At 49.8% G+C, this 22,835-nt stretch overlaps 5 protein-coding genes and 2 long non-coding RNA genes across 9 annotated transcripts; 3 read left to right on the top strand and 4 right to left on the bottom strand.

Annotated features, from left to right (window-relative positions):
* The first annotated feature begins 59 nt into the window (after positions 1 to 59).
* LOC9636745 (chromatin structure-remodeling complex protein BSH) lies at positions 60 to 1,656 on the top strand. The gene is made up of 11 exons (XM_024679746.1): positions 60 to 127; positions 188 to 276; positions 350 to 444; positions 516 to 587; positions 654 to 701; positions 756 to 839; positions 888 to 926; positions 978 to 1,066; positions 1,136 to 1,198; positions 1,253 to 1,342; positions 1,392 to 1,656. The coding sequence occupies exons 1-11, from the start codon at positions 81 to 83 to the stop codon at positions 1,450 to 1,452; spliced, it is 777 nt and encodes a 258-aa protein (XP_024535514.1). The 5' UTR covers positions 60 to 80; the 3' UTR covers positions 1,453 to 1,656.
* A 303-nt stretch (positions 1,657 to 1,959) lies between these two features.
* LOC112347953 lies at positions 1,960 to 2,459 on the bottom strand. Its single transcript, XR_002992912.1, has 2 exons — positions 2,082 to 2,459; positions 1,960 to 2,018 (listed from the first exon to the last, which is right to left on the bottom strand). It is a non-coding gene; the product is annotated as an uncharacterized LOC112347953 (long non-coding RNA).
* A 679-nt stretch (positions 2,460 to 3,138) lies between these two features.
* LOC9636746 lies at positions 3,139 to 3,944 on the bottom strand. The gene is made up of 4 exons (XR_002992907.1): positions 3,905 to 3,944; positions 3,626 to 3,830; positions 3,446 to 3,549; positions 3,139 to 3,376 (listed from the first exon to the last, which is right to left on the bottom strand). It is a non-coding gene; the product is annotated as an uncharacterized LOC9636746 (long non-coding RNA).
* Positions 3,945 to 9,646: 5,702 nt separating this feature from the next.
* On the top strand, positions 9,647 to 15,267 carry LOC9637391. Its single transcript, XM_024679510.1, has 5 exons — positions 9,647 to 10,456; positions 11,508 to 13,446; positions 13,519 to 13,901; positions 13,986 to 14,046; positions 14,121 to 15,267. The coding sequence occupies exons 2-5, from the start codon at positions 11,677 to 11,679 to the stop codon at positions 15,141 to 15,143; spliced, it is 3,237 nt and encodes a 1,078-aa protein (XP_024535278.1). The 5' UTR covers positions 9,647 to 10,456; positions 11,508 to 11,676; the 3' UTR covers positions 15,144 to 15,267.
* Positions 15,268 to 15,323: 56 nt separating this feature from the next.
* LOC9636747 (vesicle-associated membrane protein 711) lies at positions 15,324 to 16,409 on the bottom strand. The gene is made up of 4 exons (XM_002974778.2): positions 16,072 to 16,409; positions 15,815 to 16,005; positions 15,593 to 15,756; positions 15,324 to 15,509 (listed from the first exon to the last, which is right to left on the bottom strand). Exons 1-4 carry the CDS (start codon positions 16,286 to 16,288, stop codon positions 15,422 to 15,424), a joined length of 660 nt encoding a protein of 219 aa, XP_002974824.1. The 5' UTR covers positions 16,289 to 16,409; the 3' UTR covers positions 15,324 to 15,421.
* Positions 16,410 to 16,514: 105 nt separating this feature from the next.
* Positions 16,515 to 19,934, bottom strand: LOC9637392 (mechanosensitive ion channel protein 5). 2 transcript variants are annotated; one of them, XM_024679511.1, is made up of 9 exons: positions 18,774 to 19,934; positions 18,543 to 18,713; positions 18,116 to 18,487; positions 17,918 to 18,058; positions 17,613 to 17,855; positions 17,294 to 17,509; positions 17,186 to 17,217; positions 16,851 to 17,127; positions 16,515 to 16,781 (listed from the first exon to the last, which is right to left on the bottom strand). In XM_024679511.1, exons 1-9 carry the CDS (start codon positions 19,887 to 19,889, stop codon positions 16,569 to 16,571), a joined length of 2,781 nt encoding a protein of 926 aa, XP_024535279.1. In that variant the 5' UTR covers positions 19,890 to 19,934; the 3' UTR covers positions 16,515 to 16,568. The 2 variants fall into 2 exon arrangements, 1 of the variants encoding a protein (XP_024535279.1); XR_002992893.1 differs by lacking the exon at positions 16,515 to 16,781 and having other exon boundaries at positions 17,044 to 17,127; positions 17,575 to 17,855.
* Positions 19,935 to 20,047: 113 nt separating this feature from the next.
* On the top strand, positions 20,048 to 21,552 carry LOC9637393 (BTB/POZ domain-containing protein At1g55760). 2 transcript variants are annotated; one of them, XM_002974573.2, is made up of 4 exons: positions 20,048 to 20,121; positions 20,486 to 20,844; positions 20,926 to 21,052; positions 21,127 to 21,552. In XM_002974573.2, the coding sequence occupies exons 2-4, from the start codon at positions 20,500 to 20,502 to the stop codon at positions 21,432 to 21,434; spliced, it is 780 nt and encodes a 259-aa protein (XP_002974619.1). In that variant the 5' UTR covers positions 20,048 to 20,121; positions 20,486 to 20,499; the 3' UTR covers positions 21,435 to 21,552. The 2 variants fall into 2 exon arrangements, with proteins under 2 accessions (XP_002974619.1, XP_024535472.1); XM_024679704.1 differs by having other exon boundaries at positions 20,493 to 20,844.
* The last annotated feature ends 1,283 nt before the right edge of the window (positions 21,553 to 22,835 follow it).

Below are 22,835 nucleotides of genomic sequence, written 5' to 3' on the forward strand. Positions count from 1 at the left end.
CTTGCTTTACTTTAACCAAACGTGACGAATTTGGGTTCTCCCCGGAGGATATAAAGCCCTAAAACCGAGTAGCAGCGACGATGAGGACACCGGCAGCGCCGCGGCCAGTCTATGGCGGCTTTAGAATGTAAGTCCCGCAAGAGAAAAAAGGAAGAGATTTATCTTGGTACCTTTGATGGCGTGACAGGCCCACGGCAGAGAATCTCATTCCCATGAGGCTCGACATCGAGCTCGACTCCCACCGCTTCAAAGATTCCTTCTCCTGGAACGCTCACGGTGAGTAAAGTCTTTGTGCCTGGAATGGAAGCTCACGTTTTCTTCTCACTACCTACTTTACTTGCTTGTCTAGAGAGGGACTCGGAGATCATGCCTTTCGCTCGGCGCCTAGTGGCCGAAATGAACCTCCCGCCTGTTTTCACTCAGCACATTGTCCAATCCATGCAAGTATGTTCGAGAAAGCTGGAAACTGGCAACTCTTACGCTGTGTTTTTCGGCCCTTGTGTTGATGTTTCCAGGCGCAGCTGAACGAATTCCGCTCCCTGGAAGCACAGCAGCTTAGCACTGAAGAGAAAGTCCTAATGCTGAAGGTAAGTCACCTCTTTTGTCAGTGATAGAGAACCTCCTCTCGTTTACTTCTCCTTTTTCTCGCGCAGCTGGACCTGAGAATCAACAACATCGTTATACGTGATCAGTTCTTATGGGTAAAACTTACGAGAGAATTTTTTGTTGGTCTCAAAACTGACGCCCCTGTTCAGGATGTTGGTGACTTCGAGAGCGATCCAGAGGGTTTTGCGAGAGGCTTGTGCAAGGACCTTGAAATCGAGGATCCTGAAGTCGCGGTATGTTTTAACTTCAGCCATAATCGTTTTGACTTTTTGGCAATTTAGCCGGGGATCGCGTTTGCAATTCGAGAGCAACTGTACGAAGTAAGCACCCCTTTCACCTCTTGATCATAAAATCTTTATTTCCTCCTGCAGATAGCCAAACAGAATGTAACATCAGCCCGAGAAACGAGGATAACAAAGAAAGCTCGTCGAGAGAGGGGGATAGAATTCAACCATGCAACGTAGCCATCTTCTATACCAATAAGTTGAGGGTGATACTGATTGACAATCTTTTTCTTTCTCTCTGGCAGCACCTCCGGAACAACTGCACTCAACTTAATGCGACGGCCCAATAATAAGATCAGCATAATCAGGTGAGTTCAAGAACCTTCGATTTGTTTGAAACGCGAGCGAGCTTCTCCTTGCAGGAAGAAAACGGAGTGGGAACTGTTCGAGCCTTTCGTTGAAGTTCTCACGGAGGAGGAGTCGAATACACTGGATGCAAAAGAAAATGCACGGTAAGCAAAATTCCATACCGTACCGTGACTTGGCCCTTGATAAATGCAGCCTGAAGAAGCTTATGGAAGAGAAAGAAGACAGTTTTGCGTCTCGCTACGTCCGTTCGTAGCATCACCTATAAGTGGAAGTGAAGTCATTGCACTTCAGCTGTATGTAGTAAGGTGTCAATTACCTGGCTGATTTTCGGTCGTGGCTGGTTAATATCTTCGGTTTCGAGGCAATGTGTTTGTGAGAGAGAGACTGATTCGTGTCTGTCTTGTGCTTCGCGCTGTAACAGATGCACCACCACCAAGCTGTCATATCTCATGTTGTATCTCTCTCTCGCTCGCAACTTGGTAGCATTGATGGAAAAAGTTTCGGAAGAAAAAAAGAGAGATGCCGATTCTGTACTGACAAGTCGTTGGTCTCCTCTCTGTTCAAACGTTTGTTTCGTCTGGAATCATACGGGTCCCAAGATCTAAAAACTCCACGGTGTGTGATCTGCAGAAGTTTCCACCAACAAAATCAGCTCTCGTCTTACTTTTCGTGCTGCTCGCTGACTCGAAAAGTGGTCATGAAATGGAAGATAGAAATCATCGTCACCTCTCCTCCATGTCCGGTCGACGTAGCATCTGGAAGCCACTTTAGAAATCATGTTCATAAGAAGATGGGGTTCCAAGCGCTGAGGCTGCCAACCTGAGCCCATTATTATCACAATTCGTACTCATTAAATGCAAAGGAGATGCCACGAAAGCGTACCTCAAAGCAGTGTGCGTGCTGGAAGGAAGAAGAAAACCAAAAGAAAGAAGGCCAATAATTTTTGTCACAGCAACAGTCCACTGTGCCAGCAGCAGCAGCGGCAGCCCAGTGAGTGGGGCAAGAACTGTTTCCAAAACAGAAGGCTTTGGAGTTGGAAGAGAGCCGCTCCTGCCTGCCATCATCTCCATGCTCGTCCTTGGCCTTTTACGATGCACTTATCACGTGGCTGGCCGTGGCTAGGCCCTCCGCCAAAGCAGCAAGCGAACAACCAAAAAGCATCTTGCTTTGGTGGGTGGCCACACTTTCGTGAGCTCTAGAAACTTTAAGAGATGCTTTCTGGGAATCAGAGTCGGTCCTTCGACACCTGAGCTCCAATCTAAACTGTTTTACTCCCTCCTAAACACAGCACACACACTTAGGAGTCCACCACAGCCTTTGAAAACCAACAAGAGGAACTTAACTTTTGTCGTCCACTTGCTCTTCGCTTGACAGAACTCGAATTTGTCTCGCTGAACATCAAAAGCTGAAAAGCGACATGACAAAGCTTACCTGTGCAGCGTCCGGCCTCGCAGATCTGGTACTAGCTTCTCCAGACCTTACATTGACACCAGTTCGTCCAAATCGCGCTACTGGGGTAGTGGTGTCTAGGTAGTCAATTTGCACTGATATTCTCTGCTCCAAATCCTCCACTGTTCCACAAAAGGTAAGCACGTCATTTCAAGTCTAACACGCGAAAATGTTGGCCAACGTCCTGTACTTGCCAAACTTTTACCTTTTAGAACCTCTTCATGCTGTATTTCAGTGATACATACAACTCCTCCAGCCCGTCTGTCAGATGAACTAGTTAAAAGAAGAAAAGTGTACAAATCCCGCCGGCGGAAAACGTCAAAGCACATTGAATCAACACGCCAACAAATCTAACCTTTTGAAAGCACTGTTTGAGCTCCAATATGCGCTTTTGTCTTCTGGCCTGAGGAAAGGAACACGTCTATTAAAAAAGGAAGCCCGAGAATGTAGAGCTTACGCAGGAACAAGACGTGGCGATGTTGAGGCCGAATTCCATCAGCATGTCTGAGACCTTGATTGAGAGTCATGGCGTTGTTGCCTTGCGATCAATTAAAACTGCCAGTGCGCCACAGATGAAGTGTCGCGAGGCTGCAGTGATACAATAGGAGCTTGTCTCCATTTTAACTTGTCTGGTATATATATCAACCGCGCCTTGAGAGCTCTCTGGACGATCCACATCTTTTCTTGGTTCTATTTGCTGAAGTTGGATGATTTTAACTTGTAGAACCCTGGCAGCAGCAAATAACGCCGATGTGAAAGCGGTACAGTAACCCAAGAGAAAGCATACAACAGTTTACCTGGATTTTGCGCCAAGCTTAAAGTTCACTTTGCTGCATTAAAAAGCGCGCTACTCCTCTTGCCCAACACTTGACTGGCATAGCCGGACCCGGCCTGGCGTCCACTGGATAACAGCAAAGTTCTTATCAGTTTTTATAGCTAGGCAGTCCGGATTCTAAAGCGAAAAAAAATGCCAGTACCTGGAGAAACGCTCCAAGCCACGATTCCAGCTCGTTGCTTTGAGCGCCAATCTTTGTCTCTGCACTACAACAGTCCCCCAGTGCAGTCCGGTCCATGCCTGGGAATTTCCAAATGCATGAATGCGAAGAAAACACGCGAATCGCTACAAGGAACTTGAATGGAGATGGAGCCATGGATCAGACACCTAGAAATTTCTGCCGATTGCTGCAAGGACACCGAAATAGGCGCCAAGAATCCAAGATCATGCCAGGAACAGGACTGATCCGACTATCGCGTACCTGGATCGTGGATTTGACGTCGCTCCGGCGCACCGCCCCGGCATTCTCAGCTCTAGGGTAAAATGGGAGGGAAGACCCCAGGATATTCTCTTCACGTGGGAGGGAATCCCCTCGTTACTGACAAGATGCAAACTAACGCCTCTATCTAGGGCAGGGCTCAACCGGGGAACGTTAACTGGATCGGGCCTCTAGTGGGGAAGTCTCCAGTTACTTTAATGCCGCACTTTTACACTTGCTCCCTAACTTAATGGTCTCCAGAGTGAACTACATATCGCTTTCTCCATTCTAGCCTCTAGCTAGGCAGCCAGCCGAGCGAATCACCGCGGGCCACGTGTTGGAATCGCTGTTGGTGAGATCCTTTGCCACGTGCCATCTGGGATCTCTGTGTTGTGGAGTGGCAAGAGTTTAAAGTGTAGCTATGAGATCATCATGGGAGAAAACCCAGAGGAACACAGAGAGAACAGAAAGAGAAGGAAAGCTGGATGAGATAAGAAAGGGAAATGTGTTGTAAGAAATTTAATACTTTTTTTAAGTGGAATGGAAGAGAGCAAGCACAGTCCAATTCTGGTTGGTTGCAAGCTCCATGTTGTTCCTGAAGCTCTTCCTTTGCAGTCCTGTGTCCAAAGTGGCCAGAGATCTGGAAAACCATTTTTGTTGCCTAGTTGACAGAGAAATGGAACAACAACACCAAACTCCGGATTATACCTTTGGAATCACCGTAGTGATTGATTCACAGGAGAGGAATCAATCACTGTAGAGACAGGTGAAAGTTCTCACTAGGCAGGGATCCCCCTCAATCCAAATCTGAGTCCTTGGCCAGTCAAATATTACATCCCAGCAGTAAATTATGTGGTTCCTGGACTGCATAAAGTGGTATGTATCTATCATCCAAACATATAATATAAAAATAAACACTTTAAAAAGTTTTCTTTCTTCATTGCAGTCACATTACAAGAGGAAAGCTAGAAAGATCTTGTTGTCAATGACGATGTGTTTTCTGCCTCTTCCCCCTGGCATGATCTTCTGAAAGCCTCAAGAAGAAAATAACGATGGCAATGCATGAAACCTCAAATCTAAAGCCTGGAACCTGAAGTTGATTGGATTCAAACACCTAGAGCCAAATCCATCCTTTACATTCCTATTCAATACGAGCAATGTGGACCCCCAAGGTCCATCTAGGTCACTGCCGGGTCACTGTAATGAAATAAGGGAAAGCTTTTGCTTTCCAAACCTTGTAAAAAGAGAAAAAAAAAAAACCGAAAGAAATTGTCTCGCCTATCCTTCTAGCATATTGTCTGCAAGTACTCACCAATGCTACTACCACTAACGCTCTCAATCACATTCACATCCCATCCATCCATCCACTTCAAGATTGGAGTTTTAACTCGCCTGGAGAGGGCTTCGTCCCATAGTTGACAAGCCGGCCATCAACATTGGCAGATCATTGTTTGTGCAGGCACCCAAAGGTACCCTTTCAACAAAAAGTACCACAGCCCAAGCAAGGCCACATTGCTTGATAGAAACAAGTGAGGCTAACATTATTTAAAGTTATGCATTGTTGTATTGTTGTGGTTTTATTTGTATTCGCATTCTTATTTAGCGTGGGATCATCTCTTGGATACGTGTGCGTGGGGACGAACGTGCAACTCCTCCATTTTCAAAGTGGGCATGGCATTTTGAAATTTGAATCGTTCCAAGGCACGTGATAATCTTGGTGCCCTAATGAATCGTCCACCAACCTGATTATATACTGATTTGTGAAAAAACCTTATGGTACGGATTGACTGTGATGTACAGCTTTTAGAGCGAATGCAACTTGATGCTGCTGGTCCAGCAAAATGCGCTGAATTCCACGAAATAAGATAGAGATGCGCCCCCGGAATCTCTCCTTCCACTGGTTATCTTTTCTTGAGAAGAACGAAGGAGAAGCTTTTCTTTTGCCCCTTTGGAAGACAAACAGTACTTCAAGTTGCTTGCTTGCTCAGTGGTGGTCCATGGGTGGTGGTGGTCCATGTCTAAGAAACTTGTTTCGTAGATCATGAGAAAGCCTTTTGCTTTGATATTGGCTGAACTGAGGGTGTGATAATCCTTGAAAAGGGAAAGAGTTTCATAGCAAACAGGAAAAGAGAGGAAGGGATTCTAGAACGCTAACGAGTGTGGATCCTTGGGGTTTATTCCGTTTGCATACCAAACGGTGACGTAAGTCAAGGGGGCCAGACTAGAACGCGCACCACGCTTTGGCAACCGCATTAAGAATGTGGGCCAACATCATATGCTGTTTGGGGATCATTATTGGTATTGGGGCCTTGCTTGAGCGCTCCTCCTTTTGTCAAGATCTCAGGGCCAGAAGCCAAAGAAAGTAGAGCATTCCCTCAACACAAGTTTGATCTCATAAACTACGCTTTCAAACAGGAATTTGACTGTTTGGTATAGTGGCAATCAAAAGAAGGAAAGATTGGCAAAGATGGGGATCTGTCAGCAGGAATGCCTTACAACACCTTACTCGGCACTCCCCCTTGACTCCGCTTTGAATGGAAGTATACGTCTTTGTTGTGAGGATCCCTAAATGGAAGGTTGGCGGAGGTCTTAAAAACCCTTTGCAAAGATAGCCAAGAAAAAACAAACCAACAAACAAACAAACTAGTAGCGCGCCAACAAAACACTACCTTGAAATATACGTACCCTGTATTTGTGCATTCGTGCGGGCGGTCGATTCCAGCGCCCAGCTGTTGTTTGAAGCTGGTGCACCTACATTCTAACGTGTTCACTGTTAGCGTCATAAAAGTTGTCATTGAGTTCCCATCCCACTGAAAGGAATGTTTGTTCCATCCTTCGAGCCCGCGAGAACAGGCGAGATTCCAAGAGCCTCTCATTTATGTAAATGGTGGCTCGTATAGTAGCAAGCGTGAGCGAGTAGCCTAGTTGTAAACTGGAGCTCCCCCAGGGGTCACTGTTTGCTTGATATCAACAGCCCCGGGGCGATCGATCCAGGGCTCAAGTCCTCGTCGTGACAGGGATCCGTCAAAGTACACACATCTCCACTAAAGAGCTGATCACTCTCCCTCGCAGCAATCATCGCAATGACTGCTCCCTGCGACCCTTTTCTCTAATTCCATAAATAATATGATTTGCCAATAATTGACCCACTTGTCTAGGAGGTGCTTCACGAAACTTTGAGGCCCATCATTCGCTTGTAACTTGTGTGTGTGTGTGCACAGCGAAGTTTTAGTGGTTTTCTAATCGCAAAAGCAAAGCACACAGGCAAAAGGAGCTACACGGCCCCAGGTGTTTCGATAAGTTGTTTATTTCTTCTAGCGCTCTGGAAGGCGTGACAATGCCGCTAAAACAAATAGATTCGACGAGCTTTTTCAATTGGTGGTGGCCATATTCTTTTTGGAAATTAAATGTTTAGTATATATAGATCTCAAAGGGGGGCACAACATCCGATCCGGCTGCATTGTCCTCGAGAGAGATGTATACGTTGTTGTCGTTGGATCCCATTTTGACTATCTTCCCTATTCACTATCACGCATTGGAATCACAAAACAACGATTAGACACACACACACACACACATAACATATACATATATTGCGCAGAAGAAAGATTAACAAAGGATCACAGCCGGACCGATCTGATGCCTAGCTGCGATTGAATGTTCCTGAGGAAAAAGATCGATCCAAGCGTCCGATACGAGGCATAGTCGTGGCTGGCGGAAGTTTTCCGCGCTTAAACAAACCGGATATGGAATGGAATAATCTCCGTCCGTACGCTCGCCTCTCACACAACACGTGATCCTCTTACACAACTCTAGTGCCACAATCATGTTTGGTGGTGTGGACGAGCGTACGGAATGATCCTGTGGCCAATTAGGAGGGGTCGCGAGCTTTTCTATCTTTCTTTCCGGTGGGGCCTCTTTCTTTGAGGAAGAATGCACTGGCTTCGAGGGATGGGTTGAATTGAACCGCTGGAATCAATCAATCAGGCGAGCACAGAGAGAGGGGCACAGCACAAAGGCAAGGGAGGAATTTTTTCCATCGTGCATTGTCCCACCGAGTTTTAAGGTAGATAGGTGTGATCAAACTTATGTATGCTTATCTTATATAGTTTAGAGCCCCGCCATCCACGCCAAGGTTAAATTTATGATTAGCAAGCTCGATCTCCCGGGCTGACATGTTTCCACTATGTTTTCTCTTTTCCTTTTCTTTAACAATGGGGGAGGAATATACCCCAGGGTAAACAATGCCAGGGTAAACCCAACCTCGGATCCTGGAAGACAAGGATCTCGCTCATTAAAAGAAGGCTCTTCAGAGCCTCTGGAGCGCAAAGCAAAGCCTGGCAATCTTAGAAAGGACAAGGAAGCAAGCAAACATGATCCATGTTTCTTTTTCTCCCATTTTTTTTTCTTATTATTTTCCGCCTTTCTGAAAAGGAAAAGACAGAAAAAGACAGAGAGAAAGAAAAAGAAAAGGCGAAAAAAAAAGGCGATTATGAAGAGAAAAGAAAGAAATTTGCTCGCTAGAGACCATATAGCGACGAACCACACATGCAAACAGCGACCCGAGAAGGACGCACCCCTTAGCTGGGGCCTGGCCTTACCGCGCATTTACACCAAGCCCTTAGGGCAAAGTACACTGGACCATATTATATCCTCCCTGTGCCAATGCAGGTGGCCCGCGTACTTTGGGGCACCCGCAATTCAACCATGTGACGGTGACGGCACTCCGTCACCGTCACTGCCGTACGAGGCTCCCGGTGTGTGCTGCCGTCAGTGGCCCCACCACCCTCACTGACGGCGCCACCACCTTGAATGGCGCCGTCAGCCTTTCTTCCGTTAACTGGTCCCCGCGCAACGGAGTGGTTTGGTGTGCGAGAAATTTCCCCATTCTTGGCATTTTGTTTTGTGCCTCCCCTTTTTCTTTGCTCCTTTTCTCCGTTGGGCCTCTCTCTGCGGTCCCGGGCTATCTCTGGCGCTCGCAAACAAGGTACAAGATCGATCCCTGGAGATGTGCATTGATAAGAGGAGCTGTGAGTGTGTGTGGCTTGTTGGATGGAGCCGAGTTATAGCGCCCTAGCACAGAGCCGTGTGATGTGGGGGACCACAAAGGTCGAGGGAAAGAGAGAGAGCTCTCTTGTTGAGAGCGATGGCGCTCTCGGCTCGATTGCCGGGGCCGTCAATATCCCCAAGATCATACGCAGGGAAGGACTATACCACCAGCCAAAGGAGCCCTAATTTTAAGGGGGTTTGCTTGCTTGCCCTAATCATGAGGAGGACGACGGTACGGACTTGCGACCCTGTAGCCTGCTTTTTGAGTTCGAGGGAGGTCCCACCTGGGGACGCCACTTACGTCAGACCACGCGCGCGCTTTCCGACCCACTGGACGGTTAGGTAGGCACGTATGGAAGGTACCTCCCTCCTTGTTGGCGCCTAAACATTCCCGCTAAAACCATGGCCACAAAAAAGAAAAGAAATTTTATAAGTAGAGGCGTGGTATTACTATGGTGGTGTGATATTTATTTTGCAAAGCTCGCGGAGAAGGAAGGGAAGATCTTCCACAACATTTATATTTGATATTGTTTGTCTCTCCACCATCGAGCCGTCGGATGGCGCGGGGATCGAACGGCTGGAGGATGGGAGGCAAGCACGGCCGTCGGATGCTGGATGCTACGTGCACCTGCCTCGGCCGTTGAGGTGGGGCTCATCGACGGCCTCTTTTCCCCTTGCGGTTGGCCGTCGGATGGGGCGCGGACGGCCGCGATGCCTTGTCTTGGTTCCACGCCGAGAACTTCACAATATCAGTCTGTATCAGGGCGCGGGCTCCAAGAGCTAAAGAAGAGCTCGACTTGTTTGTAGTATATGCTGCGTTTAATCTTAGGTATAGCTCTAGGTTTTTGGCCGATGTTTCCCGAAGAAGCTGAGACGAGACAACGTACCGCATTTGTCCTTGCCGGTTCTTCTTGATCTCCGCTTCTTCTTTCCTCTCTCTCCTCCGATCTTTGTCCAAGAAATCGCTCCCCGCGCAAGAATTTCCGCCAGAGAAGGAAGGATCCCGCCAGAGAACGACGATGATCATTGCAAGATCATTGCAATGCGATGGCGCATCGATGCGGCCAGGGTTTTGTGGCCGATCGATCGATATTTCGGCGGATTCGTGAGATTATCGCGGGCGGGAGGGGAGAGCCGAGCTGGGATCGATCGATCGAGAGCCGGGAGGGTGCGTCGTCGCTGTCGGTGGTTCAGTAGGTAGTTTGAGCGGATGCCGGGGCAGCGGATGGCCTGTCAGCATCGATCTCTAATGTGACAGTCCGGGGAGGAGCGCGCAAAACATTCGCGGCCTGTTCGGGCGAATTCTGGAGCACGGCACGGATTGTCTGCATCGCCAGGAATGTGCCGCCGGGCGAGAATCAAGCGCTGCTCTGGGCGGCGGGGCTCCTCCCGAATCGACGTTTAGCTGAATTCCTCTCGGTGGCGGCGACGTGGAAAGAATGTGCTTTTGAAGCAGCGATGGCGAATCAGAAGATGTGATTGGCATCGATTGATCGCCGACACAAGGTAACAAAATATTTCCTCCCACCTTACATCCTTCTCGCCTGGAAATATTTCTTGATGGTTCCTCTTCCCTCTCTCGTTCGTGCTTGCCTGGAAGAGTATTTACTCGGTGTTCTTCCCGGTGTTGTCAAAAGTGTGCGTGTTTGCTACGGATGATGGATTTGGAATATTTGTGCGTGAGGTTTTTTCCTCGTTTTCTTCTTTGTTCTTCTCTTTCTCAGGATCCAAAAACGCAGCTAGCTAGCTGCACAGAATTTGTGACAGAACGTTCGGTGGCATCGATGAGATCTCCTTGGCCTGGGAACAAGATATGATAAGGGAGAAAATGAACTGAATCTCCAGAAGAAGCCTCTGTTAGATGGTGGGCAGAAGAGGAGGAAGAGCGCAAGTTGCCACTGGTGTCCTGATCAAAAAGTTATCATAGTCCTTGCACGGCAGATTGCTGCAGCAGCGGCGCCAGCGAGCCAGCGTTCGTGAAACTGGCACATCTCCATTTTAATGGCGCCTGGTTTTTTAGACACTCTATGGGCAGTTATCATCATCCACCTCTCGACTACTACCACTACTACTGCAAATCATCCAGGAAGGTTCATCTTACTCTCCAGGCGATGATCCTCGCAAAAGTTCTCCGCTGGGCTTTTCCACTTTCTCGTTTCTGGTCTCCGGGGCTGTGAGTGGGAAAGCATTGGAATCGTGGCTTGCAGAGCGGGGAAAAGCTGGAAAAGGCCGGGGTTGCTGCAGCAGGAGCTTTGGGGAGGAAAGTTTTGAGCAGGCACAGATAGATATGTGGACCAGCGGCTCGTCACTTGGAAATATCAGAAGTTGCTGCCGCTGCTGGAAGCCGGATACGGGATTTAAGTGTGGTGATTGTGTGCAAGGCGAGCGCAGCAGGCCATTATGTATTCCCTCTTGTTTTTTGCGGTCTTTTCTGTTTTTTTTTTCTTCCAGTGTGGTGCTGGCTCAGACTCGTATGTGTGTTTGTGCTGTGTTGAATGCTCTCGCCACTTGAGGGGACGCTACTAACGGACTTCGGCTTGGCTTCCTTTTTTTCCAGGTGCCCGAGGAGATAGCGCTATCAACCATCCGCGGACGGAATTTTTTCAGGGTTGTGAACTCGTTGCTGGGCTGGATAGGTGGTGCCGGGACGGCCTTCTCAGCCGCAGGATCATGGAGCTGAGGTGCTGTGCCAGGTAAATGCATGAAGAGCTTGTTTCTGCTCGAAAATGAACCATTTCCAGCAGCAACAGACACACGTTGCGCAGCAAAGCCGGCGTGAGAAGTTGAGGATACCAGGCTCGCTGCATCCTTCCTCGCCTCAGAGTGGTAACCACAGTGATCACTCGGCCGGGTCGGCCTCTGCAGTTTTGGAAGCTCGCCAGGGACAGGATCACAATTTCAATGGCTCCACGGCAGTGCGAGGCGGTGGCGGCGGGGGAGGAGGAGCAGGAGGATACCCGGAGCTGCCTTTCCAGAATGTCATGTCGGCGGCGGATGCTTACAACTTTGGAGCGGGATCCGAGCTCTTGGCTTACACAGCAGCCAAGGCAAACGGCTTCATGGGGTCGGCTGGGTCAGATATGCTCCCCCCGCAAACACCTCTGGCAGCTGCTGCTAGCTTTTCCAATCCCGCTGCTGGCGTCATTTCGAAGAACTCATGGACTGGTACGAGTGGTGGGATAAATGGTCAGCTTGGTGGTCACTACAATGGAAGCAGCAACCCGTTGAGCATCACTGGAACAGGCTCCCCTCACCCCCCATCCTCCAGCGCAGTCGCAGCGACAATGTTAGGTGGTTTACAAGGTGGTCCTCAGCAACTCGGGGGGAGGGAGGGGCCGATGACGAGTTACCTCTCCGGGCAGAACAGTGCGCAGGCCGAGGCAATGCAGCTGTTTCTCACGGGTTATTCGGGCTACTCGGATCCTTCAACGCCCGGGGGCATGGTTTTGATCAGTCCCTCGAGCGGGAGCTCGGTTCAGAGCAGTCAGCTGACTGGCAGCGCACCTGGGCAGTCTCACTTTATAGGAATTCCACTTACGCAACCCAGTTTATCGCAGCAGGATGCCTCTGGTGGCAATGGTCTTCCCTCCAGTGCGTTTGCTTCGAGAGGTGGAGCCAACAGTACATACAACTGGAGAAACGGAGGGGACGAGTTTCTTTTTCTGCCATCCAGCGAGGCCACCCAGCAGCGAAAGTCGATAAGCGGCGAGCCGAGCGGCATAAACCAGATAACCGAACTTTCCGACTACGCTCTACGACAGCCTTCTCTCTCATCCATGCTGGGACAGCAGCATCAACAGTCCTTGCTGCAAGCTGGCCATCGCCTGGAGATGGATAATTCTCATCAAGGAGCTGCCGCTGGACCGGGATATCACCAGAGCCTCTCGCTTTCCCTGTCAAATCAGAACGCTCAGCTTCATGCGCGTGAACCGGGCATGAACTCACCAGCTGGTTCTCAAGATGCGAAACGAGGCGTGGGCAAGCTTTCGGGGGACCTGAGCCACTTTAGAACTTCGCCCAGGGATGGTGGTGCAAGCTACGTCAACTTGCCGAGCAGCGCGGGCACCAAGCATTCTTACTTTGACGTAGCAGGTCCAGGACCATCTGCAGTGTCCAACTCGTTCAGCTTCGTGTCCGGCAGTCGGTACTTGAGAGCCGCGCAGCAGCTGCTGGACGAGGTATGCAGCGTGGGGAGGGGCCTCAAGCAAAGCTCCAAAAGTAAAGGATCGCAGCAAGGCTTGGGTGGTCAAAGCAGTCCAGCTGCAGTCACAAGTTCCCTGCACAAAGAGGCTGCTCTAACGGAAAATTCAGTGAAAAGTGAAATTACCATAGGATCATCTGCCGTCGCCAGTCCTGGTACAGGACCAGCTACCGTCTCGACAGTCGCACCCTCTACTAACACCGCGGAGAGCAAGGAAAATGTATCCGTGCTCACGCCCGATGAAAGGCAGGAGTACGAAGGCAAGAAGACCAAACTTTTGGCTATGCTTCAGGAGGTACTGTCTCTCTTTTTCTTGCTCTTGACTTCCAACTATCTACTTACTGTAGCTTCGATGAAAAATTTGCAGGTTGATAGGCGTTATCGGCAATACTATGACCAAATGCAGGTGGTCATTACTTCCTTCGATGCTGTTGCTGGAGCGGGCGCCGCGACTCCATACACAGCACTCGCGCTGCAAGCAATGTCTCGCTACTTCAGGTGCCTCCGGGACGCTATAACAGGCCAGATCCAAACGACGTGCAAGGCTCTGGGTGAGGAAGACGTGACGAAGAGCATTACGAGCAGGCCTCTCACGTCCCGGCTGCGGTTTATTGATCAACAAATCCGCCAGCAGCGAGCGTACCAGCAATACGGAATGCTGCAGCAGCATGCATGGCGCCCTCAACGGGGATTGCCGGAGAGATCGGTATCCATTCTACGAGCGTGGCTATTCGAACACTTTCTGCATCCGTAAGTCCTTGAGCTTTTTCGCGTATAGCCACACGCATGGGATGTCTTTGACGTGCTTGACACGTTCTCTTTTTTGCTTCACAGGTATCCCAAAGACGCAGATAAAATGATGCTCGCTAGGCAGACAGGTCTAACGAGAGGCCAGGTGCGTGCTTTAAAAAAAGCTTTTGTCCTCGGAAGCTTCTTGTTGTGGCTTAACTTGCTGTGGAATCTCTGCAGGTCTCCAACTGGTTTATTAATGCCCGAGTCCGGCTCTGGAAGCCTATGGTCGAGGAAATGTATCAGGAGGAGATTAAAGAGCAGGAGCTCGGGGTGGCGTCCGCTAGACTGTTGGCAGATCCAGACGAGCGGCACAACCATGATGGAGTTGGAGGGGACTCGCTGACGAGCGACCGGAGCGACAGGGGCGATATGGGGGCCGGGCTGATGCAGCTGGACGGGAGCTCCGAGCAGCAGAGCTACGCGTCCGAGTATGGAATGCTGGCGTCCATAAGGAAGGCGGACTCGGTACAGATGTTTGGGGCCGCCGACTCAGGGGCGCAACATGTGAAGAAGACGAGGCTGGGGATCCAGGACTCGGTGGGAATGCTGGCGGATCACCACCACCACCACCATCACCATGGTCACCACCACCACCACGCTGGAGGAGGTCTGGACGTGGAGATGAAAAGCCACGATAGTGGCGAGGGAATCATGTGTGGCGTGCCGCCGCCAGGCTCCCTGGAGAGGCACTTTGTGGACTATGCCGCCGCGCAAAACGGGCCGCTCCACTCGGATCACGGCTTCGACGACCAGAGCAGGGGGTTTGGGAGGACGTCCTACGGTGGCGGATTTTCGTCGCAACAGCAGCAGCAGCAGCAGCAGCAGTACCCGGGGAGCAGTGGAGTGTCGCTCACGCTGGGGCTGAGGAACCACGAGAGCCAGCTCCAGCAGCTAGCGGCGGCGGCGCAGCAGTCGTTCCTCGGCCACCAAAACTTCCTGGCGGTGAGTCGCGGCCACACTCAGCACCACCAGCAGATTGGAGGAGACCATGGAAGCGAGCTGTGCAACATCTACGAGAACGCCGCCGCGGCCGGGTTGAATGCCGGGCACCAGCACGCACACATTGGAGGAGAGCAAGGAGGAGGAGGAGGAGGTGGTGGTGGTGGTGGCGGCGGCGGCGGCGGCGGCGGCATTGATTATAGCCAAGGCCGCAAGCAGCAGCATATGGAGGGCCATCTTTTGCATGACTTTGTAGCGTGAAAGAGGCAGCACAGCCACGGCACAGCAGTTTAAAACTCCCTGCGGCAACGATCCCGTCCGTAGCCCAGGGGTGTAATTCTATAAAAGAGCAGAAGAAGAAATGAATAGATTTCCATCTAGACTACGCGAAAAAGCATATCCTCTAGAATATACCTAACAGAGTAGTATATTCCAAGAATATAATCAGAAAAGCATATTCTATAGCATATCTTAAACCCTAAAAGGACATTCTGCGAATCAGCATATCCGGCGTATTTCTGGAATTTACACACGGGGTTTTATCTGCACGACTGGAATGTTATCCCCCCGCAGAAGAATGTTACAACAAGGAAGATGAGCACGAGGATGACAAGCGCGAGGCACGCCCTGCGAGACCGGCCAAAAAGCAGATATTAAATGCATTAGCAACACGTCGATGGAACACGTAGAGATCAGGAAACGAGGCTTACGAGAGCTTGAGCGTTTGCATCCATTGTGCGTGTCGCGCCTTGCGCGCTTGCTTCTTGAACCGGAAAGCGTTGTCTTCGATGTGCGCTGTTTTGTCCACCAGCAGCTCCAGCCGGTCGCCTCGCTCCAGGATCTTGTCGATGTTTTGGACCATGATGCTGCGAACCTGATCATCACGGACGCACCACATCGTTACTCAAGAATGGTTTTTGCAAGGGACTCACGTCTGTGATCTCGCCCTTCACCCGGTTGATCGCGTCGGCGTTGGGATCGTTCGAGAAGAAATCCATCTGCTGGTGCAAAACCCGCGAGAACTCGTCGTTCATGGCGTACGACAGCGCGGTCTGCCCGGCTCTTCCGTAAGTTCTCGTGAACCTGGTGTGGATGTCCTCCAGGAACGCATACGGGATCCTTCCTACAAACGCAATGTGAGAAAAAGGATAGAACAAGCTTGGAAGAGAAGATATGATCAAGGACTTACTTCCAAAAGTCTCCGATGCCATACAGAGGAAGACGAGCCCATCCAAGCGCATTACATGGAAGATGTGCCTGTCCTGCGAGTAGGACATGCGGCTGTCGCCACCGGGAGGGAAATTCTCCAGGATCCGGCGCGCGATCGTGTGCGCATTGCCAGGAACCGATGCGTATTCCGCCAACACAATCTGCCCCCTCGCCACGAGCGCGTACAAAATCGCCATTGGGGGAATGGATAAATCACTCCTGAAATTCTCAACTATCCAGCTCCACCCCGCCCTTCCAGATCGATCCCAGAACCACGACGCACCTGTTGGATCGACTCGCGGAAAGCCCTAGCGCTACTGTTTCCCTCCCTATCGCTTCAACCCATTTTGCTTTTACTAGGCGGATCTGACCCGTTGGAATCTCGACGGGCCAGATGGGCGCATCGCAGCCGTCGGCTCGACAACGGCCCAGATCTCACTATGGAAGGTGGTTTATTTCTCTAGAAGGAAAGAACGACTACTTTGCGAAGCTATACGGTGCCAGTTTGCTCGGGGATAGCTTAGCGGGCGACACTGTACCTGATTGTGGTGGCTGGGGGAACGCAAACGCTGGGATCCCAGTCACGATGACTTCCTGCGATGGAAGCTGGTAACTTATCTCCAGATCTTCCAGCTGCTGCTTCATGTAGAGCAGCATATTGCTCCGGCGCTTGAATCGCTCGCCGGCCTCCTGGTTTGATCCAAAAGAGAAAAGAGAGAAGGGCTATCAATCACTGGAGAATGGAATGGAGAGACTTACGTGATAGTTGAGGTGGTGCTGGAAGTAGTATCCCATCTTCATCTTGTTGCAATCGTCAATGTCCTTACACATGAGGCCGAAGTCCGGGTACCAAAACTGCGGCTGGCTGTCCACGTATCTCTGCATTCTCTCCTTGAGCGCGCCCAGCTTCTCCAGCGGCGTGTTCATGTGTATTTGGAACTCGATTCCGTCCCACTGGTCGGGGCTCCTGTAGTAGTTTGTGATATACTTGGTCCCCAGGATGACGTTCGGGTAGTATATTTTCTCGTTCGTAGGACTGCGGCGGAAGGAAAATGGTTTTAGTATCTAACCAGAAAAACGGTGGAGAGACTTACCCGAGGAAAACAGTGTTGAGGACGTTCATTTCCTGAAAGCAACCCAGAACCGTAAAACACTTTTCTACAACCAAGACTTTCTTTTTTTTTTTTCTCTCATTTGCTTACCTCTACCAGCATCATCGTCCCGTCGACGCTCACCCGGTCGCCAACGTCATACGGATGGAGAATAAAGAGGAAAAGAAGTGCCTCAAACGTCGTCCGTGCCGCATTGCCGAATATAAAAACGCAGGGAATAAATATCGAGGAAAAGAAGACCAGCAACTTGGCGGTTTCAACACCCAGGATGAGGAGCGACACAATGATGAGACCGATGCCGAGCACCTACGGAGACGAAACACGAGTCCATCAGCTCTGGCTAAAAGAAAAATCACTTTGACGCTTATCACCTTTCGATCTTAATTCTGTTGAAGCGAGAGAAATGTACCGCATTTAGAACTCTGTGAAGCTTGGCGACAACCGTTTTGTTGTCGTTCAAGGTCAGAGCAAGGGCCCGCCGCTCCTTGTAAACATTTACCACCCACTTCACGAAAGCCTTCTTGGTAATTGTCCCACTTTCAGTTGCCTCGAAGAGAGCAAAAGCTCGACTCGCTTTGTCCTCGGGCAAGAAGTATAAAAAATCCCTGAGCATCAGATACTTCCTCCCTGGCCTGGCAATGTTATAGAAAATCTGTAGTCAAACAGAAAGTTCTGGTCACCAGTTAAAAAATCTTGGAAATAAAGTGTGATCACCTGCTTGGCCGCAGCTTTAGCTCGTACTTCACTGTCGATCTCCCACTCGCCTTCATTTTTGGCAAACTGTGCGGAGTAACTTGCGAGATTTTTCTTCCGGATAAGCTTCATTAGACTCTTTAATGTCCAGGCAGATACATTCTGCAAAGAAACGGTGGAGCTTAGTAACCAGCTTTGCGTTGATACATTTGAAATTACCTCGGAAGTCAGCTGTTGCAACTTATCTTGTTCGATGGGATTAGCGCTCCTCGCAATAATAGGAGCCTGGAGTCTGGGCGAACCTTCTCCAACAGTAGCTTCCTGACCAGACGGAATCCTGGTCATCAGCCTGCGCATCTTGTTGGGCGACTGAGGGTTATATCTGGAAGTTATTAACTCCTCTCCTCCAGTGGGATCGGCGGTGATTTGCATTGTAGGTGGCGACGAAAGTGTAGCCAGCAAGTACTGGTTGAACAAGCACTCCTGAATCCTCTCAAAGTATGCAGATCGGTGAAATCCATTGGCTGCCACTTTGACAGCCAAAACTTTGATCATCCAGGACAGGCAAATAGTAAAAATGCACCAGAGTATCTACAAAAGAAAAGAGTATCAACGTCACCCATCCAGTACGGTAGAAGTAAATTACCCTTGTGATCACGCGCAATGCTTTGGAGTCGCGCTCTATGAACACCGTTTCCCAGATCGTGATGACAAGTGCCAGCCAGATACAGTTTTTCACGGACTTTCGTAAGCCATAGACAAAGTAAAGTACACGTTTTCTGAGGAGAAAGCGTTTTTCTATTAGAAGCACGAACGCCTGTAAAAAAACACGGATTTAGAACGATCGACATAGAGAGAAAGAAAACGATAAACGAACCTGTACAACCCATCCGGCAATCAACCTTCCGGAAAATATGACAAGAGCAACAGCCTGCCATCTCCAGATATTGTCACCCAACCAAGTGATATCCCTGACAACTTTGATGTTCACGGAGCATATCAGCAGCGTCACCAGGAGCACGAAGCAAACCCACTGGCAGACCACCCAAAAAAAACTCTCATCCTTCTTCAGCTTCTCCTTATACTCTGGAATAATTGTATCCTCCAAAGGATCGTCATCGTCTGGGTTGGCTTGAAGGCTCGGCTGCTTCGCAAGCGGAGTGCTTGGCTGCTTAAAAGACCCGGGAGTCGTGGAGCCTTGCTGCTGCTGTTGCTGCTGCTGCTGCTGCTGCTGGTGATCCGGAAGAGGAGCCGCGTGAGCCTCGGACGATGGAGTTAACGTTGTCGCAGCTCGCTTGAGATGGAGAGAGTCGGCGATTTGGTCCTTGACGGCCGGAGTTATTGGCGGAGGCTCTTGAAGGCGTGCCTTGGTTTTGCTCAAAACAGTCCCGGCCAGCGGACTCGTCAAGAGGTTGTTCACCTCCTGATCAGCGGCCTCCTCTCCTTCACTCTCATCTTCGCTCTCTTCAGCATTCCTTGACGGTACTTTCTCCAAGATGGTGGGATGAGGAGAAGATGGTAGCTTTAGATCGGAGATCTCTGGCCTCTTGAAAGCCGCAGTACTAGTCCTCGTATCTGTCCCAGACAACTCAGCTTCCTCCCTGATCGTGGCGGCGCTGGTGCTCGTTTTCTCATCATCCTCCCGGTAGACACCACTAGAGCTTGCCAATGGCTCTCCTCCCTCGGCATTCCTGCCAGAATCCTCCACCTGGCTCTCTAGATCACTGCTGGGAAGCGAGGAAGACGTCGAGGGCTGCTGCTCGTGCTCGCTGGAGACAATCCGAACGACCGGAATTTCCCGGCCAAAGGAAGGAATGCTGGCCAAGCGCTGCACCACAATCCTGCTTCCGTCCCGGACCTCAACATCCTTCCTAGCAATCGTCTCACCTTCCAGCGGCTCCTCGATGAGCGTCTCCGGGACTCCAATGTCCTCGGCCCCGACATCCTCGCCCAATCCGGCCTCCTCATCGCGATCCCGGTGGTGGTGGTACATTGCTCCAGCTACGGCAGCTCCGGAATCCTCATGCTCGATCGATCATCGCATGGCCGGCGCCCAGCGAGCCCTAAACCTAACTGCGATGGCGCGCGCAGGAATCAAACTTTATTCCTTATATCTTCCGGGAGGGAAGGGACTCGAACCCCTTGACAAAGTAGGGTTTTTGGTTAGAGAGATTCTAGGGATGGTGTGCGCCTTGCGCCCCGGCTCAAGATCCAGCTCCGTGACGGTAAGTCCTCGCAATGCCCGTTACGACGATGTGAAATTCTTGCATTGCTAGCATTGGATCTTCTCATTCTACCCGTTGTGCCAAAGAGTTTGTGAAGCTTTTAGTTTCTCGAGCTCACTCTTCTAAAATCTGAGATGCTTGGAAGAATGCAGCGTCATCGTTCCAAAGAGTTTTGTGAAACTTTTAGCTTCTCAAGCTCACTCTCCTAAAACTTGAGATAGAGTTATGTGAAACTTTTTAGTTTCTCGAGCTCACTCTTGTAAAACCTGAGATGCTTGGAAGAATGAATGCTTTCGTTCCAAAGAGTTTTGTGAACCTTTTACTTTCTCGAGCTCACGCTTCTAAAACTTGAGATGCTTGGAAGAATGCAGCGTGAGCATGGATTTGGCGGACGGCCTGGGCGGTGAGGTCATCCCTTGTGCGGCCGACGAGGAGGTGTCCGTGTGCTACCAGTGCGGGCAGCTCTGTGAGAACAACTTCACATACTGCCACTCGTGCTTCGAGCAGCGCTCGCAGAGCGATTTTCGCAATGAGCAGCGCTGGAGGAACACGGAGAGCAGCCTCCAGAGTGCCGAGCTAGTCCTCCAGCGGGAGCGAGCCAACATCCGGCGGCTCGAGGCCACGGTCTCGGCTTTCCGAGCGATGCTACTCCAGGCCATTCATCCCGACGTGACCATCGAAACTGGCGATGGTGATACCACTCCGGCACACCGAGCAGTCCTGGTATGCTTTCCGTATCTCTTAAGTTGCCCTTGTACACAGGAGTTCTCCTGAGTTTTTCTTTGTGTTCTTCGTTCTCTCCAGGCGAGTCGATCCCCGGTTTTCAATGCCATGTTTGAGCACGAGCTCAAAGAGAAGACTTGTGCTGTTATCCGCGTCGCTGATGTTCCCACGCCAGCCATGCGCGCTTTGCTTCTCTACTTGTACACAGGTGAAATTCGATCAAGCTCTCTCGCTCTCTCCCTTTTATTTTCCTTGAGCTCGATCTCCTCGCTACTTCTCCAGGGGAGCATGACACCAAAGTTATGAAGGATCACGGGATGGCCTTGTTGGCCGCGGCTCACAAGTACGACATCCCGGACCTCAAGAAGATCTGCGAGACGGCCGTCTCGGTTCATGCTTCCAACGCGCTCGAGGTGCTGCAAAACGCGCGGCTCTACGATGCCAACCATTTGAAGCGCGTGTGCATCGAGTGCATTGCCAGGAACATCAAGCAGCTCGCGTTTGCGGACGAGTTCCGGCAGCTCGTGTTCAAGAACGAAGATCCAGAGGCCGTCTTGGATATCATCCAGACACTTGCACATTCGTGCTGAAAGAAAAAAACAAAAAATTAAAGCATACGGTTGAATGCTCTTTCGGATTGTGTCACGCTCTTTTGACATCTCTCCGATGCTACAGCTTGTAAAGTTGCAAAGAAACGTTTGCGCTGGATATATTCTCCAAATGCTATGCTCTAAACTTGCGAGCTTTAAGGTCCTGTGAGTTCACTACCATTTGTATTTAGAAAGGTGGACAAGGAATCTCTAGATGGTTTGGTAAATGGCTATCAAAGGTTAAAAAAAGGCATTTAGATACTGTTTTAATATTAAAAGATTTAAATAATAATATATGAAGGCATATAATTTTATTATAGTAATATTCATAAAATTACCTCAAGATTTTGTTCAATATAAATTTATTATATTGCAACATTATTAACTATTGTAAGTGAAACCTTTGAAATCTACTATTCCCAAGATCCTGAAGTTGTTCTTTTATTGGCCCTTTTCTATCCACCACATTGCACACAAATTCACACACAAACTATAATGGGGAGCCATGTCCTCTCGACATGCTACTCTTCGAGGATTGGTCTATACCTAGGACTTTTCAATTCTAATACAAGTGGTAATATACTTGGCCACCAATAAAAGTTGAACTAATGAACAACTCTAATATCAAATTGTAAGCAATTAATTTTTTCATTCTACTTTAGTCACTTAACCACACCTCCAACCACTTCAAGGAGTTTCATTTACAACCTCCATAAGTCCAATTTAAGACTTGTGGCTTGCTAGCCTCGACAATGGCATCTATGCCCCTCAACCTTTGCACTTGGTCCAAATGCTCCACGTGTCCAATCCCATGATCAACACCCCAAGGTACCATTGACATATCAGCTTATTACGCTAAAGCCATACCCATTCATTTTAGTTACACCAGTAATCTAACACCACCTGCATCATAGTTCTGTCTCTCAAAGACTGGGCCATTTGTTCATGAGTGATCATCCTAAATCCACTCTTTAGCATTCTTAGGATGCCCACAAACACGGGGAACAACCAAATATCCCTTTTACAATTCCCACCAAATGACTTTTTTGTCCATAGCTGTGTTCACCAACACTATCACTAAAACAAGGCTTATAGGCCCGACCACTAAATCCCACTGCCCTTTAGGACTTCCTCACCACATGACCGTATCTTTGATCACTACACTAGAGGACCACTCCTCTTCCTTTCCATAGTCAAGAACTTTGGGACAATATTTTGAAACACCGTGGCCTTACGCGAGCCTCATGGGTACTCTCCCCACCTTCTGCCTTTGGGTGCTCTAGCCATGGGCTTAGAGCGAGGTTCTATTGAGCCATGTCAAATATCCAAGTAGGTAGTGCCACCCACACTTGGACTGGGAGCATCGACCATTCGATCTCCTGGGGGAATTAGAGCCGGCTC

This window comes from Selaginella moellendorffii, unplaced genomic scaffold (assembly GCF_000143415.4).
Source record: "Selaginella moellendorffii unplaced genomic scaffold, v1.0 SELMOscaffold_25, whole genome shotgun sequence".
Taxonomy (NCBI): Eukaryota; Viridiplantae; Streptophyta; class Lycopodiopsida; order Selaginellales; family Selaginellaceae; genus Selaginella; species Selaginella moellendorffii.

What these genes read in the sequence shown, in the direction of transcription:
- LOC9636745 (XM_024679746.1), top strand. Translation starts at nt 81, where the DNA reads ATGAGGACACCGGCAGCGCCGCGGCCAGTCTATGGCGGCTTTAGAAT. An exon ending in ACATTGTCCAATCCATGCAA is followed by an intron (nt 445 to 515) that starts GTATGTTCGAGA and finishes TGATGTTTCCAG; the next exon opens with GCGCAGCTGAACGAATTCCG. An exon ending in TTCGAGAGCAACTGTACGAA is followed by an intron (nt 927 to 977) that starts GTAAGCACCCCT and finishes TTCCTCCTGCAG; the next exon opens with ATAGCCAAACAGAATGTAAC.
- LOC9637391 (XM_024679510.1), top strand. Translation starts at nt 11,677, where the DNA reads ATGAACCATTTCCAGCAGCAACAGACACACGTTGCGCAGCAAAGCCGG. An exon ending in TTCGAACACTTTCTGCATCC is followed by an intron (nt 13,902 to 13,985) that starts GTAAGTCCTTGA and finishes TTTGCTTCACAG; the next exon opens with GTATCCCAAAGACGCAGATA. An exon ending in CAGGTCTAACGAGAGGCCAG is followed by an intron (nt 14,047 to 14,120) that starts GTGCGTGCTTTA and finishes GAATCTCTGCAG; the next exon opens with GTCTCCAACTGGTTTATTAA.
- LOC9636747 (XM_002974778.2), bottom strand. Translation starts at nt 16,288, where the DNA reads ATGGCGATTTTGTACGCGCTCGTGGCGAGGGGGCAGATTGTGTTGGCG. An exon ending in GGCATCGGAGACTTTTGGAA is followed by an intron (nt 16,006 to 16,071) that starts GTAAGTCCTTGA and finishes TTGCGTTTGTAG; the next exon opens with GAAGGATCCCGTATGCGTTC. An exon ending in TGAAGGGCGAGATCACAGAC is followed by an intron (nt 15,757 to 15,814) that starts GTGAGTCCCTTG and finishes CGTGATGATCAG; the next exon opens with GTTCGCAGCATCATGGTCCA.
- LOC9637392 (XM_024679511.1), bottom strand. Translation starts at nt 19,889, where the DNA reads ATGTACCACCACCACCGGGATCGCGATGAGGAGGCCGGATTGGGCGAG. An exon ending in TTCACAGAGTTCTAAATGCG is followed by an intron (nt 17,510 to 17,612) that starts GTACATTTCTCT and finishes TCGTCTCCGTAG; the next exon opens with GTGCTCGGCATCGGTCTCAT. An exon ending in AGCACCACCTCAACTATCAC is followed by an intron (nt 16,782 to 16,850) that starts GTAAGTCTCTCC and finishes GGATCAAACCAG; the next exon opens with GAGGCCGGCGAGCGATTCAA.
- LOC9637393 (XM_002974573.2), top strand. Translation starts at nt 20,500, where the DNA reads ATGGATTTGGCGGACGGCCTGGGCGGTGAGGTCATCCCTTGTGCGGCC. An exon ending in CGGCACACCGAGCAGTCCTG is followed by an intron (nt 20,845 to 20,925) that starts GTATGCTTTCCG and finishes CGTTCTCTCCAG; the next exon opens with GCGAGTCGATCCCCGGTTTT. An exon ending in GCTTCTCTACTTGTACACAG is followed by an intron (nt 21,053 to 21,126) that starts GTGAAATTCGAT and finishes CTACTTCTCCAG; the next exon opens with GGGAGCATGACACCAAAGTT.